The 22587-nt window shown below is 35.6% G+C and overlaps 2 protein-coding genes across 3 annotated transcripts in view; both read left to right on the forward strand.

The window, feature by feature from the left end:
* The window catches only part of LOC117328282 (membrane frizzled-related protein-like), a 49593-nt gene extending 32345 nt beyond the window's left edge, over positions 1-17248 (forward strand). The window contains exons 4-9 of one of the 2 annotated variants that reach the window (XR_004532949.1): positions 188-353; positions 696-731; positions 4731-4859; positions 10161-10357; positions 13260-14961; positions 14999-17248. Coding sequence is in view for 1 of the 2 variants with exons in the window: in XM_033885800.1 (XP_033741691.1) it covers positions 188-353; positions 696-731; positions 4731-4859; positions 10161-10357; positions 13260-13292 (561 nt within the window). In the remaining variant the exon portion in view is untranslated. Of the gene's footprint in view, positions 1-187; positions 354-695; positions 732-4730; positions 4860-10160; positions 10358-13259 lie in introns of both variants that reach the window. The other variant, XM_033885800.1, reaches the window with a different exon arrangement.
* On the forward strand, positions 15775-17251 carry LOC117328283. The gene is made up of 2 exons (XM_033885801.1): positions 15775-15821; positions 15870-17251. The coding sequence occupies exon 2, from the start codon at positions 15870-15872 to the stop codon at positions 16353-16355; it is 486 nt and encodes a 161-aa protein (XP_033741692.1). The 5' UTR covers positions 15775-15821; the 3' UTR covers positions 16356-17251.
* The last annotated feature ends 5336 nt before the right edge of the window (positions 17252-22587 follow it).

Here is a 22587-nt window from a genome sequence, read left to right on the forward strand (position 1 = left end):
GTAATACCAAATATATTTCACTCGTGCGGCTAATATTTAGATATTTTTCACTCGTGCTGCGCACTCGTGAAAAATATCAAAATATTAGCCCCACTCGTGAAATATATTTGGTATTACTGAAGACACTGTTAGATATCCTCTATATACCTTACATCTGTAATGATATCCTGATAATCCCTTCGTTAAGGTGAAGGACGGTAATACTGACCAGAATGAACTTCTCGCTACTACATGTGGTACCGTCAGCAACCAAGTCGTGAGGTCATCCGGTCGGTGGTTGTGGGTAGAGTTTGTCAGCGATGGATCCACCGCGTCCACCTCCATATCCTTGTTTCTCGCAACTGTTCCCGCAAGTAATGTCGATTTCCTAAATTTTCTGTTTTAATAAGACAATCATGTATTCATGTTTTTGGATTCCATGTGGTACGGACACGATCTCTGTTTCCATGTCTTCAGAATACCATACCGTTTCTTCATTTTCTTGTTTCAATGACGAAATAACTTGTCTTTTCTCAGTCTATGGTAGCATAAGAATGGTATATCGAAATAGCATAGTCAAAATTGAATGTGTAAAGTCAACATGCAATAATATTAAAATTTCAGAAACTGTTTTAAATGTTATATATACATATCTGTTTTATATTTTATTGATTGATTGATTTTATTGTGATTATTTGTTTTGTTTGTTTTTGTAGCTCATTCGATGGACAACCTCACCAATCCACTTTTAGGTAAGTCACTAGATGTTACAGACACACACACCTCACCAATCCACTTTTAGGTAAGTCACTAGATGTTACACACACCTCACCAATCCACTTTTAGGTAAGTCACTAGATGTTACATACACACACACCTCACCAATCCACATTTAGGTAAGTCACTAGATGTTACACACACCTCACCAATCCTCTTTTAGGTAAGTCACTAGATGTTACACACACCTCACCAATCCTCTTTTAGGTAAGTCACTAGATGTTACACACACACACACCTCACCAATCCTCTGTAAGGTAAGTCACTAGATGTTACACACACCTCACCAATCCACTTTTAGGTAAGTCACTAGATGTTACACACACCTCACCAATCCTCTTTTAGGTAAGTCACTAGATGTTACAAAAACCTCACCAATCCTCTTTTAGGTAAGTCACTAGATGTTACACACACACACACACCTCACCAATCCTCTTTTAGGTAAGTCACTAGATGTTACACACACCTCACCAATCAACTTTTAGGTAAGTCACTAGATGTTACACACACCTCACCAATCCACTTTTAGGTAAGTCACTAGATGTTACACACACACACACCTCACCAATCCTCTGTTAGGTAAGTCACTAGATGTTACACACACCTCACCAATCCACTTTTAGGTAAGTCACTAGATGTTACACACACACACACCTCACCAATCCTCTGTTAGGTAAGTCACTAGATGTTACACACACACACACCTCACCAATCCTCTTTTAGGTAAGTCACTAGATGTTACACACACACACACCTCACCAATCCTCTTTTAGGTAAGTCACTAGATGTTACACACACCTCACCAATCCACTTTTAGGTAAGTCACTAGATGTTACACACACCTCACCAATCCACTTTTAGGTAAGTCACTAGATGTTACACACACCTCACGTAGACAAACAGTAAGTATGTATTATGTTTTATCACGGTTAGGTTTACCATAATAAATATTTCATTTTTGATACTTTACTAAAAACTAAACATAGTGACACGATTTTGTTTAACATCATCTTTGTAGAATTCAGGCCATACCACTGTCCAAAAGGTTACCATTGATACTACATATAAAGCGGACACTTTATACTCCCGGGGATGAATTCATTATTACCAATGCCAAAATTCGGGGTGTACCAAAAAGGAAGATATAGAAATTCACTTGGAGTCTGCACCTTTGTTGCTTCTGAAATTTTAACCCATGCCTCGAAAACATGTTTCTAAATGGTATTATAAGCTCTAAACAATTATAATGAAATCAGTACCTAGGTCTGATAAATGATTTATTGGAGAGTGTTCCGCTTCAAAAATACCTATCCATCCCTTCTTATCATTCTAAAGTAGTCTTCTCCTCCGTATTGACTTAAGACTAAGAATAATACCTAACCTTAAGTTATTCGATCGTGTTATAGTTAATAAATAAGAGTTAGTCCTAAACCTTACCCCAAGTGAGTCAATCGTGTTATAGTTAATAAATAAGAGTTAGCCCTAAACCTTACCCCAAGTGAGTCAATCGTGTTATAGTTAATAAATTAGAGTTAGCCCTAAACCTTACCCCAAGTGAGTCAATGGTGTTATAGTTAATAAATAAGAGTTAGCCCTAAACCTAACCCCAAGTGAGTCAATCGTGTTATAGTTAATAAATTAGAGTTAGCCCTAAACCTAACCCCAAGTGAGTCAATCGTGTTATAGTTAATACATTAGAGTTAGCCCTAAACCTAACCCTAAGTGAGTCAATCGTGTTATAGTTAATAAATAAGAGTTAGCCCTAAACCTAACCCTAAGTGAGTCAATCGTGTTATAGTTAATAAATTAGAGTTAGCCCTAAACCTTACCCCAAGTGAGTCAATCGTGTTATAGTTAATAAATAAGAGTTAGCCCTAAACCTAACCCTAAGTGAGTCAATGGTGTTATAGTTAATAAATTAGAGTTAGCCCTAAACCTAACCCTAAGTGAGTCAATCGTGTTATAGTTAATAAATTAGAGTTAGCCCTAAACCTTACCCCAAGTGAGTCAATCGTGTTATAGTTAATAAATAAGAGTTAGCCCTAAACCTAACCCCAAGTGAGTCAATCGTGTTATAGTTAATAAATTAGAGTTAGCCCTAAACCTAACCCCAAGTGAGTCAATCGTGTTATAGTTAACAAATTAGAGTTAGCCCTAAACCTAACCCCAAGTGAGTCAATCGTGTTATAGTTAATAAATTAGAGTTAGCCCTAAACCTTACCCCAAGTGAGTCAATCGTGTTATAGTTAATAAATTAGAGTTAGCCCTAAACCTAACCCTAAGTGAGTCAATCGTGTTATAGTTAATAAATTAGAGTTAGCCCTAAACCTAACCCTAAGTTAGTCAATCGTGTTATAGTTAATAAATAAGAGTTAGCCCTAAACCTAACCCCAAGTGAGTCAATTTGACCTAACCCTAAGTGAGTCAATCGTGTTATACTAAGGTTATAATAAGGTCTCAATATGACAGGAAATAAGAAATATTCATACCTTCAACTTAAACATATATAAAAATGTAAAACGTTTTGTCAACAAACTAGGTAGGCTTTTAAACAGGATTCTATGTGGTATGATGTGTGAAATGTTCATGGAGGCTTTGTATATTGTTAAAGTACTTTAGAATGTGCGATATTTATCAATATTTAATCATTGATATAACTATTCTTGTTTTATTTGACATATTCGTCCACGATTTTAAGCTGATTTTATTGAACCGTTTGTTAATATATACATATGCCACTTGATCAATACAATTAATGTGTTATTGATCTCGGCCGCACTAATGGTTGTTCGATTGAAATGTTAGGTAGACACTAACTAACTAGTAGTAACATATCTTCAGATTGACAGACAGACAGACAGAATCAGAATTACGTCACACACAACATCCAAAGATCCCGTTAGTGTCCAAAATCATTTACCTGAGAACTGTTAGACTTTCTACCTGAGAACATTTAGACTTTCTACCTGAGAACATTTAGACTATCTACCTGGGATAATTTAGACTTTCTACAAGAGCGCATTTAGACTTTCTACCTGAGGTCATTTAGACTTTCTACCTGAGAACATTTAGACTATCTACCTGAGAACATTTAGACTGTCTACCTGAGAACATTTAGACTTTCTACCTGAGAACACTTAGACTTTCTACCTGAGAACATTTAGACTATCTACCTGAGGCCATTTAGACTTTCTACCTGAGGCCATTTAGACTTTCTACCTGAGGCCATTTAGACTTTCTACCTGAGGCTATTTAGACTATCTACCTGAGAACATTTAGACTTTCGACCTGAGAACATTTAGACTTTCGACCTGAGAACATTTAGACTATCTACCTGAGGCCATTTAGACTATCTACCCGAGAACAGTTAGACTTTCTACCCGAGACCATTTGGTCTCGGTGTTTATAAGCACCTGCTTGTGCTTATGGCAATGCGTGTTCTCGTTTAGGGTATTTTAGCAAACAAAGTTCATTCGGACGGTTTACAGACTAAAGCTTCAAGGCTAGTCATTGTGATCGCACGTTATTAAGAGAAAAAATCGTCAATACTTTCCTGTGTCGCCCGTGTGTTAAAACTCTTCACTATTGTATAAAGGGTAGTTAAACTGAGCGGATTCGTTGTGTATTGCCTGTCAGTATATGTACACCCGAGTGGGGACACACACCTTAACGTATGGATAATGTACAGTGTCATGGTGGAAATCAACAGTAGATCGTGGTATAGGGTTTACAGTGAGAGTAACACGGGATAAACACAAGGGACAAGTATCTGTTGTGTCATGGGGAGCTGTCTGTGTGATATGTGGACAGTAAACACAACCTAACTCCAGGATTTAATCACACGGAATTCAAAAAGGATAAAAAGAATATGATATTACGTCTCCTCGTTATAAATCTGCGTGGATTATTCCTTCTCATCTTTGATTACCAGTTACTGTTGTTTTTAATTGGCAGCCATGTTGATATCGTTTCAGCGTGTAAATCGTTCGAGTTTCAATGTTCCAACCTTGTGTGTTTACCTCGGGCCTATCTCTGTGATGGATTCAATGACTGTGGTTGTACTGAAAACTGTGACGAACAAGACTGTATCGGTCTTGGGTTCGGTAAGTAGAATTTACAATAACTACATAGATAGGATCATTGGTGTTATACAGAACAAGACTGTATCGGTCTTGGGTTCGGTAAGTAGAATTTACAATAACTACATAGATAGGATCATTGGTGTTATACAGAACAAGGAACATCTGGGTTAAGCCAAATAAGATCGATGTCTGAGTCTAAACAAACAAATAATCATTGGAACTGAGTATTCCACGCATTTTCCGGGCTAATGAAGGCCCGATGACGTTACCAACTCGCATCAACTTTGGAACTGAAAATAACTTTTATCTACAGACTCATTGGGTCATGGGACTATATAAAACCATGATCAGCGTTGTAGTGTAATTGTAGCAATACATCCATTCATATATTGTCATTATGACTATATCTAGGTAAATATTGTCATTGTGACTATCGTTATATATTATCATTGTGACTATATGTATGTATATATTGTCATTGTGACTATCGTTATATATTGTCATTGTGACTATATGTATGGTTATATTGTCGTTGTGACTATATGTATGTTTATATTGTCATTGTGACTATATTTATGTATATATTGTCATTGTGACTATATGTATGTATATATTGTCATTGTGACTATATGTATGTATATATTGTCATTGTGACTATATGTATGTATATATTATCATTGTGACTATATGTATGTATATATTATCATTGTGACTATATGTATGTATATATTATCAATGTGACTATATTTATGTATATATTGTCGTTGTGACTATATTTATGTATATATTGTCAATGTGACTATATTTATGTATATATTGTCATTGTGACTATATTTATGTATATATTGTCATTGTGACTATATTTATGTATATATTGTCATTGTGACTATATTTATGTATATATTGTCATTGTGACTATATGTATGTACATATTGTTATTGTGACTATCGTTATATATTGTCATTGTGACTATATTTATGTATATATTGTCATTGTGACTTTATGTATGTTTATATTGTCATTGTGACTATATTTATGTATATATTGTCATTGTGACTATCGTTATATATTATCATTGTGACTATATTTATGTTTATATTGTCATTGTGACTATAATTACACATATATTGTCATTGTGACCATATGTATGTATATATTGTTATTGTGACTATATTTTTGTATATATTATCATTGTGACTATATGTATATATTGTCATTGTGACTATATTTATGTATATATTGTCATTGTGACTATATTTAGCTCACCTGGTCCGAAGGACCAAGGTGAGCTTATGCCATACCGTGGCGTCCGTCGTCCGTCCGTCCGTCGTCCGTCCGTCAACAATTCACTTATTTGACTTTTTCTTCATAACCCCTTATCAGAATTTGAACAAATTAGGTCAGAAGCATCCCTATGGGTAGGGGACTCAAAATTGTACAAATGATGGGGCTGACCCCCTGGGAGCCTGAGGGGTGGGGCTGAATGTGGTCAATCCGGCTATATTCATATAATTGACTTCTTCTCTGAAACCAAGCAATGGCTATCTCTCATATTTGCCTGGCAGCATCACTATGGGGTGGGGATTCAAAATTGTACAAATGATGGGGCTGACCCCCCAGGGGCCTGAGGGGTGGGGCTGAATGTGGTCAATCCGGCTATATTCATATAATTGACTTCTTCTCTGAAACCAAGCAATGGCTATTGCTCATATTTGCCTGGTAGCATCACTATTGGGTTGGGATTCAAAATTGTACAAATGATGGGGCTGACCCCCCAGGAGCCTGAGGGGCGGGGCCGAATGTGGTCAATCCGGCTATATTCATATAAACAACTTCTTCTCTGAAACCAAGCAATGGCTATCGCTCATATTTCCCTTGTAGCATCATTATGGGGTGGGGATTCAAAATCGACAAATGATGGGGCTGATCCCCCAGGGGCCTGAGGGGTGGGGCCGAATGTGGTCAATCAGGCTATATTGATATAAACGACTTCTTCTCTGAAACCGAACAATGGCTGTCGCTCATATTTGCCTGGTAGCATCACTATGGGGTGGGGATTCAAAATTGTACAAATGATGGGGCTGACCCCCTGGGGGCCTCTGGGGCAGGGCCAAAAGGGGCCAATTTGGTGCTATTGATATAAACGACTTCTCTGAAACCATGCAATGGCTATCGCTCATATTTGCCTGGTAGCATCACTATGGGGTGGGGATTAAAAGTTTTTTTAAATGATGGGGCTGACCCCCCAGGGGCCTGAGGAGCGGGGCCAAATGTGGTCAATCGGGCTATATTCATATAATTGACTTCTTCTCCTGAACCAAGCAATGGATATCTCTCATATTTTACTGGTATCATCACCTTGGGGTAGGAATTTGAAATTGTACAAATGACGGGGCCGACCCCCCTGGGGGCTGAGGGGCGGGGCCAAAAGGGTTCAGTTTGCAGAATCGATATAAAAGACTTCTGCTCTGAAACTGAGCAATGGATATCGCTCATATTTGCCTGGTAGCATCCCTATGGGGTGGGGATTCAAAATTGTACAAATGGTGGGTCTGACCCCCCAGGGACATGAGGGGCGGGGCCAAAATTGGTCAATTTGTTTAAACAACTTCTTCTCTGAAACTAAGCAATGGATATTACTCACATTTGTATGGTAGTATGGTTATGGGGACGGGATTCAAAATTGTAAAAATGTTGGGGTTGACCGGGCCGCCAGGGGGCTGAGGGGTGGGGTTGAGGGGTGGGGCCAAAAGGGGTCAATTTGGCTAAATTGATTTAAACAACTTATTCTCTGAAACTTAGCAATGGTTTGACTGGTAGCATCCTATTGGGGTAGGGATTCAAAATTGCATTAAAGAAAGGAGCTGACCCCCCAGGGGGCAGAGGGCAGGGTCAAAAGGGGTCAATTGGTCTAAACAAGTTCTTCTCTGAAACTAAGCAATGGATATCACTATATAGGACCTGCAGCCCAAGGAAGTAATGTATGAAAATTCTATCAACAAATATGGTGTACAGACAATACCTAAATTCATATAATTTGACTCAATTTATACACACCAAAACAATTCTACCTGGAGTGATATATACTTCATTATTTAAATTATACTCTAATCTATTGTTAATTTGTGATTTGGCAATTGTATGTATCAACTACGTAAATTAATATATATATTCATATATATGTTCCTGTTAATATATATAAAATTATGTATACTACTTCTGTTATATTCGAGATTAAAAAATTGTTACCTGTGTATATGTTTATATGGAGATGACTTAAATAGGCTATGCCTGATGTCAGATCCATTTGTCGAATTAAATGACAATAAAATGTGCTGAAATTGAAATTGAATGGATATCACTCACATTTGTGTGGTAGGATCCCTATGGGGTAGTGCCAAAAGTTAATTTCATTTCATGGATTAATTTTTGGCATTTTTAGTATTAAAATAAAACCAATGTAAATGTACCCATATAAAATGCTTATGATATATATTGACATAGCAATATAATTAATACCAGTAACAAATATACTCATGAAACCAGGTGAGCGATACAGGCCCTCTGGGCCTCTTGTTATGTATATATTGTCATTGTGACTATATTTATGTATATATTGTCATTGTGACTATATTTATGTATATATATGTCATTGTGACTATATTTATGTTTATATTGGCATTGTGACTATATGTATATAGTATCATTGTGACTATATTTATGTTTATATTGTCATTGTGACTATATTTATGTATTTATTATCATTGTGAATATATTTATGTTTATATTGTCATTGTGACTATATGTATGTATATATTGTCATTGTGACTATATTTATGTTTATATTGTCATTGTGACTATATGTATGTATATATTATCATTGTGACTATAAATGTATGTATATATTGCCATTGTGACTATATTTATATTTATATTGTCATTGTGACTATATTTACACAAATATTATCATTGTGACTATATTTACACATATATTGTCATTGTGACTATATTTACACATATTTTGTCATTGTGCCTATATTTACACATATATTGTCGTTGTGATTATATTTATGTATATATTGTCATTCTTCAAAATATTATCATAGTTATAGGGCCCCAATGTATGTAGTATTGTAGTCTAAACGAACAAAACCTTTGACCAATTCGGCTACATTCTAAGTGTAAGATCGCCAGGTAAAAAAAGAACGGACCATGAGAAGTACATAATGTTAGGATATGAGCATGAATGAGGAAATAATATCAACATTAGTATGGAATTAAAGGGACTTACAAAATACAGAATTAAAGGGGGACTACATCAATACGAAATAAAGGGACTACATAAATACGGAATGAAAGGGGCTATATGAATACGGAACTAAGGGACTACATAAATACGGAATTAAAGGGGCTATATCAATACGGAATTAAAGGGATTACATAAATATGGAATTAAAGGGGCTATATCAATACGGAATTAAAGGGATTACATAAATACGGAATTAAAGGGGCTACATAGATACGGAATTAATGGGTCTATATAAATACGGAATTAAAGGGGCTATATAAATACGGAATTAATGGGACTATATAAATACGGAATTAAAGGGACTACATAAATACGGAATTAAAGGGGCTATATAAATATGGAATTAATGGGTCTATATAAATACGGAATTAAAGGGGCTATATAAATACGGAATTAAAGGGGCTATATAAATACGGAATTAAAGGGACTACATAAATACGGAATTAAAGGGGCTATATAAATACGGAATTAATGGGACTACATAAATACGGAATTAAAGGGACTACATAAATACGGAATTAAAGGGGCTATATAAATACGGAATTAATGGGACTATATAAATACGGAATTAAAGGGGCTATATAAATACGGAATTAAAGGGGCTATATAAATACGGAATTAAAGGGGCTATATAAATACGGAATTAAAGGGGCTATATAAATACGGAATTAAAGGGGCTATATAAATACGGAATTAAAGGGACTACAAAAATACGGAATTAAGGGGGCTATATAAATACGGAATTAAAGGGGCTATATAAATACGGAATTAAAGGGAGTACATCAATACGGAATTAAAGGGGCGCTACATAAATACGAAATTAAAAGGTTTACATAAATACCGAAGCTCATTTATGATTGTGTTCATATTCAAATACCTAATTCATCATGCTCTTCATATCATCGATATTGTATTAGGGTTTTCTTTTGGTTTGTTTTCTCACATTGCTCAGTTCCTCGACGGGGATTTGAAAAATCATAAAAATTAGTTAGGGATTGCCTTGGTTATTTCAGAATCTCTCACGTTACTGGGGTTCTCGGCCGGGATCGGAGTGGGGGTATTCATCTTCATCTTCATCTTTGTATGGCTGTGGGAGAGACGGCGGCGGCGGATAGCCAAACAAAAGGAACGCGAGGATCGCATGAAGGAAGAAGGAAGAGGTCGACCCTCCAAGAACAAAAAAGACGACAAAAAGGATAAAAAGGCTAAGGTGGCATGGCATAAATAATGTTCCTATTTCATATGATCATATTGTCAGGGTGTATCAAGGGTTGGTAATAGCACTGTTAACACCGTCCATCTCTATACATCGTCATTAGTTTCAGAGACTTTATATCCAACGGTATCCATTTCATTTGTGTTCTTGACGTTGGAATAAAAGTCAATCACTGTAGCCATATCAGTATATTCGGGGTCCGATCACGTGGGTCTGTCTGGAGATCTGTGTAAAATATTGGTTTGTTTGATGACGTTGAGTGCGAATTTCACCAAAAACCGTGTTATGTGTTGCTGCATCAGATGATATTGGAAACAGTAGTTATACATTCATAAACGATTGGATGTAACATGCGCGCTACTGCAAGATGACATTGAAAGTGACATTTTAGTTAAACATGACAAACATTTGTTGTTAACTGTCATCCGGTTTGATGTGGTGCAGATGATACCCCAGGACCAAAAAAAGTTACGTGGTCATTTGGCACAATACAAGTTAGTCGTACTACTAATGTGTGTGTGTGTGTGTGTGTATAGGTGGGTGGTTGGGTGGGGGTCGGGGGAGGGGGAGGGGGAGGGGGAGGGGGGATAGGTATATTGTAAGCACGATTTCTAAGTATTGTGATGCCTGTCTTGTGAAACCATGTTATGTGAATCCTGCATGTGCCAAACTCAGTGTATGTTAACGATTTGTTGAGTATAGATCCTAAACCATGTTCAGGACCATCCGTCTTTAATCGTTAACGTTCAGCAAGAGTTTTTGTTTTTATATAAAATAGTCATCAACTATGCATAGGTTTATTTATTTCCTTTTCATCCATCTCATCGCAAATATTGTTAATGATTAATAACACTTTGTTAAGCTATCATTCTGTTAATTTGCCTGTAACACTGGCTTCGTAACACAGATGTAAACTAACTGTGATTACTGTGAGAAGTGTCTTCCACTAGATGTTAGGCTGACAAAACCACAGCCATACACACAGGACTACAGATTACTGCTGTAAATGTTTAATGTACGAAATGGTTTCATGTTTATGATATACAACGAAATACAATTCTGACGAAAACAGACGTGTTTTAAAGTAGGGGAAGGGTCCATCACCTGTTTTTATTGATCCGAGAATACCGCAACTCAGCAACTAACGGACTCAGGTTTGGGAATGTGTTAATCATCTCAAGCCATTATGTAATAGTTGTACCTGTCTGACATAACGACAGGTAAGTTTTTCCTGTCTTACATAACGATAGGTATACAGTTCACTGTCAGGTGACAACACAATGACCACAGGTCATTATATATGATTTGGTGTCGAACTCTTTTTTTTTCGTCTCGGATTAAGAACGCTACCGTTAGGTATACAGTCAATTGACATATTCGTAAAGAGCTTTATCAAAAAATGATTACAGATTTATCCTGATTAAATACTGAATGCCCTGCAGTCGGCCGCCTACGTTGGGAATTGACCTAGTCGTGTTTATGTACCACAGACTAATACAGGTAGCAATTGGTCTGGTTTGGTATGGAGCGTTCTGTTGTATCCGCTGACATATACACTATTCCATTGAAGTTAGCTAAGAAATATTCTCTAACTACGTTTGTTTATGAGGCGTAATGGGTGAATCCCATCTTAAGACAGGCTATGTGTTGCCATTATTTTAAATGATGTCATCGTTCGATAGAAATATTGTGTTATCGAATTTTGTCCTTATAAGGATTGTTTTTGTTAAATTGGAATGACTGGTCAGATTTATGAATAAATACAGACATGAGATTAACACAGCTGTTTTGTTATGTGTTTAATATGTATATCTAGTGATTGGTCTGGTACACGTTTTCCCATAGATCTTCGTCGTCGTCAGCTGAATTAATCACAGACCTTTCAACACATTTTTAATGTGCTCAGAGAAACATTTTAACGGGTCAGAGAACGGTTAACACATTTTAATGTCATCAGTATCATACATAGTTCATATCGCCATCTAAAAAGGCATGCAAGATCTAGCGGACATATATTTGTAATATCGTTTAACCATAGCGGACATGCATCTGTAACATCGTTTAACCATAGCGGACATTTATTTGTAACATCGTTTAACCATAGCGGACATTTATTTGTAATATCGTTTAACCATAGCGGACATTTATTTGTAATATCGTTTAACCATAGCGGTCATTTATTTGTAATATCGTTTAACCATAGCGGACATTTATTTGTAATATCGTTTAACCATAGCGGACATTTATTTGTAATATCGTTTAACCATAGCGGACATTTATTTGTAATATCGTTTAACCATAGCGGTCATTTATTTGTAATATCGTTTAACCATAGCGGACATTTATTTGTAATATCGTTTAACCATAGCGGACATTTATTTGTAATATCGTTTAACCATAGCGGACATTTATTTGTAATATCGTTTAACCATAGCGGACATTTATTTGTAATATCGTTTAACCATAGCGGACATTTATTTGTAATATCGTTTAACCATAGCGGACATTTATTTGTAACATCGTTTAACCATAGCGGACATTTATTTGTAATATCGTTTAACCATAGCGGATATTTATTTGTAATATCGTTTAACCATAGCGGACATTTATTTGTAATATCGTTTAACCATAGCGGACATTTATTTGTAATATCGTTTAACCATAAATTACTGACAATTATAGTTCCGTCATGTGTAATATTTATTCATTATTGAAATCATTGTTTTATTTCCTTTTATATAGATTGTTTTAACAGCTTTCAACATTCTCACTGACTTCATTGTTTACTTTATTTCAATTACAATTTGTTTGGTATTTTCTTTTGTCGCTGATTTAAATTTTCTACATTTCTATAGATATCATTTCGCTTATTTCCATGTTTTACTTTATTTTTCAGAGAAAAAAGATGGAGATCTACTGGGTGAGCTGAGCGTCTGGCCACTGGTTAATTGTACACTAGGGACATTCCGTGTCATTACTGTTAACTAGTTCGGATTTAGTGGAACAATAATCGGATATTCTTTACACCTTGTCAGGATCAGTATGGTACTGGTTAAACTCTTACACAGTAGATAAATAACTAGGTAACATTATGGGATGGGTGTAACATCTAATGGGTAACTCCCCAGTTGACCGAAGGTTAATATCCCCAGGTTACATGCTGTAATAACGTATGGGGGACTTTTCTATATAAAATGTGGCCAGTTAATAATTGCTTAATAACATAATGAAGCTTAATCAGGCCAAGTGCGAGGTTCCATTTTAACCAATATCATACTGAATCGCGCATGTCAAGTATGGTCCATAATGCATGATTATGCATGTCAAAGCAGGCTGTGTGATACGCCCGACAAGTGGCAATAATTTCTGTATTTTCACATAAATCATTTCTTCACAAGTTCTTTTTTTCAAGCATATTCTATGAAGTTCAAGTCAATCATTTAATTGTTTTTAAGAGCCATGGTAGGGCTATTGCTGTTTTGATCTTATCCTTACCTTTAAAATTGTCTATGATCTGTCGTATTTACCGCCTGCTTTAACATAATTTTGTAATCCAGTTATTTCACAGATGTAGCGGTCCAGTAACTTACGTGAGCCATCTCCGAGACAAACAGTTGCTTCGGCATTATCTCCTTAGCTTGAACTGTAACCAACCTCTACAATGTAACCAAACGGTGTTTTAGGGCAAACTGTCAAAAATAGTTCATTTTATATCATGTAACTTGATGCACGACCATGGTTTTTCACTACACGTGTATGGCGACTATGTATAAGGTTTGTGAGACTCAAATTAACTCTATGAAATCCTTGTCTTTTCAAAACAAACATTAGATATCTATTGTCTTTTAAACACCGATAGGTTAGCATTGTAACACAGGTTACAGTCGTCACTGATACATTATACAATCACCTGTCTCGCCTGTATTACATTGAGAATTGATGTTAAAATAAATCTGAAAATACATTTCATAAATAAGATAAATACTTTCCCTTTATTGGAATTGTTCTGCTTAGCCACCAAATTATCAAATACAACAGCTGATTCGGGACTCCTCTATTGATACACACGTAACCGTGGTAACATTTCCTTGGTTACTGAAGTAATACCTGCGTTGTCATGGTGATTGTATAATGAAACGTCTGCCTTATTCCTGCTTGATTGTTGTCTCATCAATATTCTTTTCAGCATGATATCGGAAAGCATGATGTGCATGAAATAAATACTTATTATGCAAACAAACTTCCTGGCTATAAAATAACAATAGGTGACAAACATTTTCTTGATGACAGAAATAACAATGGCTTTCAAACATCTCCCTGACTATAGAATTAACTATAGGTGATAAACATCTTTCTGACTATAGAATTAACTATAGGTGACAAATATCTCCCTGGCTATAGAATTAACTGTAGGTGACAAACATCTTCCTGACTATAGAATTAACTATAGGTAACAAACATCTTCCTGGCTATAGAATTAACTGTAGGTGACAAACATCTTCCTGACTATAGAATTAACTATAGGTAACAAACATCTTCCTGGCTATAGAATTAACTATAGGTAACAAACATCTTCCTGACTATAGAATTAACTATAGGTGACAAATATGTCCCTGGCTATAGAATTAACTATAGGTGACAAACATCTTCCTGACTATAGAATTAACTATAGGTGACAAACATCTTCTTGATAACAGAATTAACTATAGATAATTAACATCTTAATGACTATAGAATTAACTGTAGATGACAAACATCTACCTGACTATAGAATTAACAATAGGTAATAAACACCTGATTGACACAAGAAATAACAATAGCTTATCAATACCATACCAGGATGGAATCAATTTATCTTACAAACAACAATAACTGAATGACATCCCTAGCGATAAAGTCGTGAAGTGTAAGAGAAAGAAATGCCTGCACGTGGACACATCTTCCGGATATACCTGTTCTTCCTCTCCTTTGATAAAATGTCGACATTTGTTGATTAATTAGGACGTGTCATAGGACTGCCAGGATTGGAAAATATTTATCTCTATCGGGAACTAGCAAGGAGAATCGTCCAATATGTTCAAATGTTAGTGATTTTAGTAATGGTACGTATCCAGCATTATTTTAATCGTTGTAGTTATATGGCAGCATGCATGATCCCTAAGCTTACCCTATGTGAACTCATATTGAAAACGTCAAAAGAAAAAAAAGTTTCATTATATCAATCTGTTAAAACTATTTATGAAATAATATGTTCATGAAGGCGATTTCCTGTAAATAGTGAGTCTGTGACGGTATTTAACTTTTTTCTATTCTTATTCAAGTTTTTGTATGTAAGTGTTTTACTATTATGTATTCATGTTAGGAGAATAGCTGCAGTGTATTTCATGGAAGTCATAAAGTGGGTACTGTATACTACTCAGTGTTTATATCTTTGCATTGGTTGACAGTTTACATTGACATGGCTGTGATTGGTGACAGTGACATAGCTGTGATTGGTGACAGTGACATGGCTGTGATTGGTGACAGTGACATAGCTGCGATTGGTGACAATGGTGTGGCTGTGATTGGTGACAGTGACATGGCTGTGATTGGTGACAGTGACGTGGCTGTGATTGGTGACAGTGACGTGGCTGTGATTGGTGACAGTGACATGGCTGTGATTGGTGACAGTGACATAGCTGTGATTGGTGACAATGGCGTGGCTGTGATTGGTGACAGTGACATGGCTGTGATTGGTGACAGTGACGTGGCTGTGATTGGTGACAGTGACGTGGCTGTGATTGGTGACAGTGACATGGCTGTGATTGGTGACAGTGACATGGCTGTGATTGGTGACAATGGCGTGGCTGTGATTGGTGACAGTGACATGGCTGTGATTGGTGACAGTGACATGGCTGTGATTGGTAACAGTTACGTGGCTGTGATTGGTGACAGTGACATGGCTGAGATTGGTGACAGTATTATGATCTTTAGATTTGATATAAAATTATAAAGAGGTATATACAACGTCATCGGCTTCAAAAATTGATGATGACAATGGTTTAATGACGAAAAACAAAATGTTTCTACTTTGTTTGGATGTAGACTTTGGTGACTATTTATTAATGAATATCCTTACATAATCGCGTCTTTTTTAAGATATGACTGTTATATAAAAGAGTTTAAATGGACTGGGAACCAGAAACCGTATCATTGTGTGAATGTGCGTGTGTGTCTGTAATTAATCAGTGTGTGAATGATCAAACAACATTACTATTTCCTGCGTGTGTGTACACGTGCAATACATTTCTGAGTGTGTGTTTTCATTGATCTTACACGCATATATTTAATGTAAATATGATTATGTGTAATATAATTCAAGCAGCATTTAAGATATGGATACATGTTTTAAGTGCTTATCGGTTGGGAGTGTCGGTGTCATTTGATGGAATTATGATATATATTAAGTTTTATAAGTTAAATGTTTTATAAATGTGGTATTTTCAGTATGAACACAATTGATAACTGTTGTATGCGAGAAAACGTGCAATGTGTCTGCATGCAAGCGCTTGTGATTTACGTGTGTTTTGCGTTTGTGCCTTTGTGTATTTGATTGTTATTGTGATGATACATCATGTGATGTTATGCGTCAAAAGGTAAAAACACAAAATCTACAGTATAAGTTACAACTACATAATTCAGACATGGATCGTGTAAAGAAGACAATCTTTTAGAACGTGATGCATTTTACCACGTGATACAGACAACAATGCATCACGTGATACAGACAATTAAATACTAAGTGACACGAACTTGTTTCTGCCTGAGTGCTGAACGCATTGTTTTCTAAATATTTGATTTTGGTGTCTGAGAATGTGGCATTGCTTAAATAAAAGATTGATTGACTGGTGTTGTGTTCCGCTCAGTTCTCTATGTATATTAGGTAACATGTTTAGATATACACCTAACCGTAGCTATATGGAGACTTTCGTGTTGATTTTCTCTATCCTAACATGACATTTGATTGGAATATATAGATAGCATAACGTCACAATTGTCACAAAAATAATATATGTTAATATGATTGAGTTATGTACATTGTGCTTACAATAATTGCTTCCTTCGAACTTAAACACAATATCAACGTCATGAAACACGTGCAGTATTTTGTTTTCAGCAAATAGTATATATTAAACATGAGATTATCAGAAAGATCAAATATGATATAGTCAGAAAGATCGAACATGGCCATATGAGAAAGAGCAAACGTGATAATATCAGAAATACCAAACATGGCATTATCAGAGAGATCAAATATGACATTTTCAGAGAGATCAAATATGGCATTATCTAAAAGATCAAACATGATATCATCAGAAAGATCAAACGTGTTATTATCAGAAAGATCAAACGTGACATTGTCAGAAAGATCAAGTATGGCATTATAAGAAAGATAAAACATGGCATTAAAAGAAGAATCAAATATGAAATTATCAGAAATATTAAATATGGCATTATAAGAAAGATCAAATGTGACATTATCAGAAAGATCAAACATGACATTATCAGAAAGATCAAACATGACATTATTAGAAAGATCAAATATGTCATTTTCAGAAAGATCAACATGGCATTATCAGAAAGATCAAACGTGATATTATCAGAAAGATCAAACGTTCGTTATCAGAAAGATCAAACGTGACATTATCAGAAAGATCAAACATGACATTATCAGAAAGGTCGAACATGGCATTATCAGAAAGATCAACTATGACATTATCAGAAAAATCAAGCATGGCATTATCAGAAAAATCAAACCTGACATTATCAGAAAGATCAACATGACATTATCAGAAAGATCAAATATGACATTATCAGAAAGATCAAACATGATATCAGAAAGATCAAATATAACATTATCAGAAAGATCGAACATGACATTATCAGAAAGATCAAATATGACATTATCAGAAAGATCAAACATGACATTATCAGAAAGATCAACCATGGCATTATCAGAAAGATCAAATATAACATTATCAGAAAGATCGAACATGACATTATCAGAAAGATCAAACATGGCATAATCAGAAAGATCAAATATAACATTATCAGAAAGATCAAACGTGGTATTATCAGAAAGATCAAACGTGATATTATCAGAAAGATCAAATATAACATTATCAGAAAGATCAAACGTGATATTATCAGAAAGATCAAACGTGATATTATCAGAAAGATCAAATATAACATTATCAGTTAACATTATCAGAAAGATCATACATGACACTATCAGAAAGATCAAACGTGATATTATCAGAAAGATCAAACATGACATTATCAGAAAGATCAAACGTGATATTATCAGAAAGATCAAGCATGGCATTATCAGAAAGATCAAACATGACATTATCAGAAAGATCAAACATGACATTATCACAAAGATAAAAAAAAAAGACATTTTCAGAAAGATCAAACGTGACATTATCAGAAAGATCAACTTGATATTATCAGTTGAAGTTGTGTCGATCTCCTGGGAAAAAAGCCAAACTGCCTGTTACTGTTATTTCTGTTCGTGTGATTGACATGCTGTCCCTCACCAGTTTTTCTAGTGTTTTCCTATAACGCTGGTTAAACACACAGGTCTGTTATTTCCTTGTTTGAAGATAGCGGTGATATTAGCTTCCTTCCACTGTTTTGGTATTTTACCCTGAGAAAGTGATTTATTAAAGATATCTGATAACGGTTTGCTGATATTTTTTCCGCAATTCTGTTAAAACTTTAGGATGTTACATGTCCGGACCCTGAGATGTATTCTCATTGAGGTCTTCAGAGATGTTCAACTGTTTTCTCTGTACAGACAATATCTTCATCTTGGGTATGAAAGTCTGCCATAGGCTCTTGTGTGAAAACACTGCCAAAAAAGACCTCTGCTTTGTCATTATCTGCCATTTGTTGATCATCTCCATTTAATCCTGTAAGATCTGGTATTCCGGTTTTAACCTTTCTCTTAGAGTTGACATATTTCCATTTTTTGGGTTGCTTTTTAATGTCCTTTGCAATCTTTTTATCTTGTTCTCTCTTTGATTTTCGCATTTCCCCACTTCAGCTGATTTCGAATCCGTGCATACACTTTATATTTTTTTCTCGCTTTTTGTTTCCAAATACATGCATTGTATCTTTGCCTTGCCCTGTATTTTTTTCTTTATTTTACTCAAAATTGAACCATTCAACGGTATATCATAAAATTGTATGTTCTGTCCACTGCTCTTTGGAATGAATTTGTCTTTAGTAGTCTCAATAAGATCTATAAATCTATTATACATTTCCTGTACATCTCCTTTTACTATTGTGGACCAATTTGTCGGTAGTTATTTTAACATGCTGGTATAATCGCCTTTGCTATACTGAAAACGTGGTGCTGTGTTCATCGGCTTTTTGGTTTCGCAGAAGTAGTCAAACATCAGGACTAGATGATCGCTACTCTCTATAGGGGTTTGGTGTGACACATCTTTCACCATTTCCTCTTCATTTGTGATAACCAGGTCCAGTATACTGGGTTCATTACCTCTCCTGTACCTTGTATGCTCTCTCATGTGTTGATACAGATAATTATTTCTAAGGCATTCTATAAAGTTTTCACTTTATTTACTCCCATTCGGTGACCATGTGTTCCAGCTATTTTCGATAAGTTACAACCCCCTACAACAGGTGAGGGTAGAATCTCTGAGCTGCTGCTAATGTTATGATATTATTCATCTGTGCTATGTTTTCTTCATTTGAATTTGGGCTTTTGTACATGCATCCTACTAAAAGAGTATTTTTCCCCTGAGTTTAATTTTATATATCTTAGTATTTCCCCTCATAGTTGATGATCTTAACAATCATTTTACCAATTTATAATGTTTTGTACAAATTTATTGCTTTTATCAGAACTGAAGGAATGCCATCATTATGATGAAACTGTGAACAAGCGTCTTGGAAAGATGTTTATCTTTAACATAAAAAAAAACAAACAAAAAGCTGAAATATATTAGGACACAATCGCCAGAATGACAACAAACAATGTTGACAATGGGACTGTTGTTTCGTGACATTTCCCGTAGATTATCGACACATCATGAGAAGAAAGTGTGTCCCCTTTTTGGCTATGTATTGTTTTATAATAAAATAGATTCTGTCGTGTGCTTCTATTTCACTTATACATATCAATGGTATGGCTCGTCACAAAGCCATTTACCTCTATCTTCACTGGTCATATGATCAAAATGGACGGCGTACCTTACTACTAAGATGAACGATAAACTAGGTTGTATTGATAGTTGATTTCTATTTTTATAGTATTTACACAGGTTTCCCCTCAATATCCCAAGGCATGCATGAGTCGGCGTTATGATTGCCCTCCCTTTACAAATATCCTTTTTCGTTTTAAGAGATAGTTACCGACTTCCTTTGCCCCGGCTCTCACTTCGAGGATGCGACATTATTTTTGAGAAGACAGTGTCTTCTCTTCTCTAGAATGACTGGTTTAATTCTCCTTGTTAATTCTGATTAAAGTGTTTCAATATTCCCTTTATTTATATTTCACCTACTTTCACAGAGGACTTTAAGATCGAATGGTGTTTACATTTCGGTACTCTTGTTTTTTTCTCTGAGTAAATAGTAGGCTGTTATAGCCGCTGTAATGTATTCAAGTGGGGACTTACAAACGATCACGTGTAGCCGAAATAATAGTACTGATAAGAAGGAAAGTAATATTGGCTGAAAATTCAGTGTTTTTTAAATCATTTTTGTTCGTGAATATTTAAGGAAACAAAAAAGTTTCGACACATTGAACCAATTTATAACGTAAACAAATAATTGTACTTGAATCTTAAAGGGTATGAACAATTTCATTAAAAATGATAAGATTACGCAATAACCAGTTTAATAAATGCTTTCCTGATAAAACGATAATGATAAGTGGATAGGTAAAACGTCAATTAAATACATCTACAGGCGGTAAACACTGGCATGAACATGGGGACTAAATCATTAAATTCTAACATAAAGCTCTCCCCTAGCTTGGTCCTTCGGACCAGAGTATTTACTGTACACTTCATCGCCCTATCAAGCCATCGACCGTACTACAGGGTCTGGTATGACAGATCGGAGGCCCTGATTGCTGTCAATGTATTGACATTGTAATTGAGATTCCGTGGTTATTAACATTGTAACACGGGAGGTAGCCGTGTGTATGAAGCAGTATAAGTAACAGTAGATCTTAACATTTCAACCAGCAAATGTCGCACGTTAGATAAGTATCTATCAATATTGACTCCTTCAAAATGCAAATCAGGACTTAAGCCCTTTATATCGGGAAACTGTTTATAACACGGCAAATCATGTACCCGGGGGGGGGGGGGGGGGGGGGGGGGGGGGGGCATCAACATAGGACACAGGATAACGCTAATGTGACGTTATGGTTAATTATCTCTGTTTAGTTTGGAATTAATTAAAAGTTTTATCAAATGGAACGATAATGGTCTTAGCCCTCCCGAGAGATAACGCTCTCCACATCTCGTGATCAGTTTTTGAACATCGTAACGAGTCTTGGCCTGTGTGAAGGGAGTTAACTCCAACGGCAATAAAACTGATATGGTAACGGAGAGGTTTTCTTATCTAGGTACTTTAATTTGGCACCAGTTGAAAGACGTTTGCGCATATTTTAAAGATATCTCCAATATTCAAAAACACAGACTCAGAATTGCAATAATGATTATATATGATGAAACATGCAAAAATGGTGAGAAATACCGACATAATAACCAAAACATAATTCAGGCTAAAAATCTATCAAACAAGGACAAACTGAAAACAAGAGTATATGTTTGTATGGAGACACATGGATCGTACAAGGTAAAGAAGACCAAGTGATCCAGTAGAGCAACCGTCTTCTACTTCATCGACGATCCGACATAAAGTTAAGAGTAGAGAATGCATTCCTTAAGTTTGTAATGTGGAATGGTAATGTAAAGAGTAGAGAATGCCTTCCTTAAGTTTGTAATGTGTAATGGTATTATAAAGAGTAGAGAATGCCTTCCTTAAGTTTGTAATGTGTAATGGTAATATAAAGAGTAGAGAATGCCTTCCTTAAGTTTGTAATGTGTAATGGTAGTATAAAGAGTAGAGAATGCCTTCCTTAAGTTTGTAATGTGTAATGGTAGTATAAAGAGAGGAGAATGCCTTCCTTAAGTTTGTAATGT

The sequence above is a fragment of the Pecten maximus genome, chromosome 5 (genome assembly GCF_902652985.1).
Source record: "Pecten maximus chromosome 5, xPecMax1.1, whole genome shotgun sequence".
Taxonomy (NCBI): Eukaryota; Metazoa; Mollusca; class Bivalvia; order Pectinida; family Pectinidae; genus Pecten; species Pecten maximus.

What these genes read in the sequence shown, in the direction of transcription:
- LOC117328283 (XM_033885801.1), top strand. Translation starts at nt 15,870, where the DNA reads ATGGCTGTGATTGGTGACAGTGACATAGCTGCGATTGGTGACAATGGT.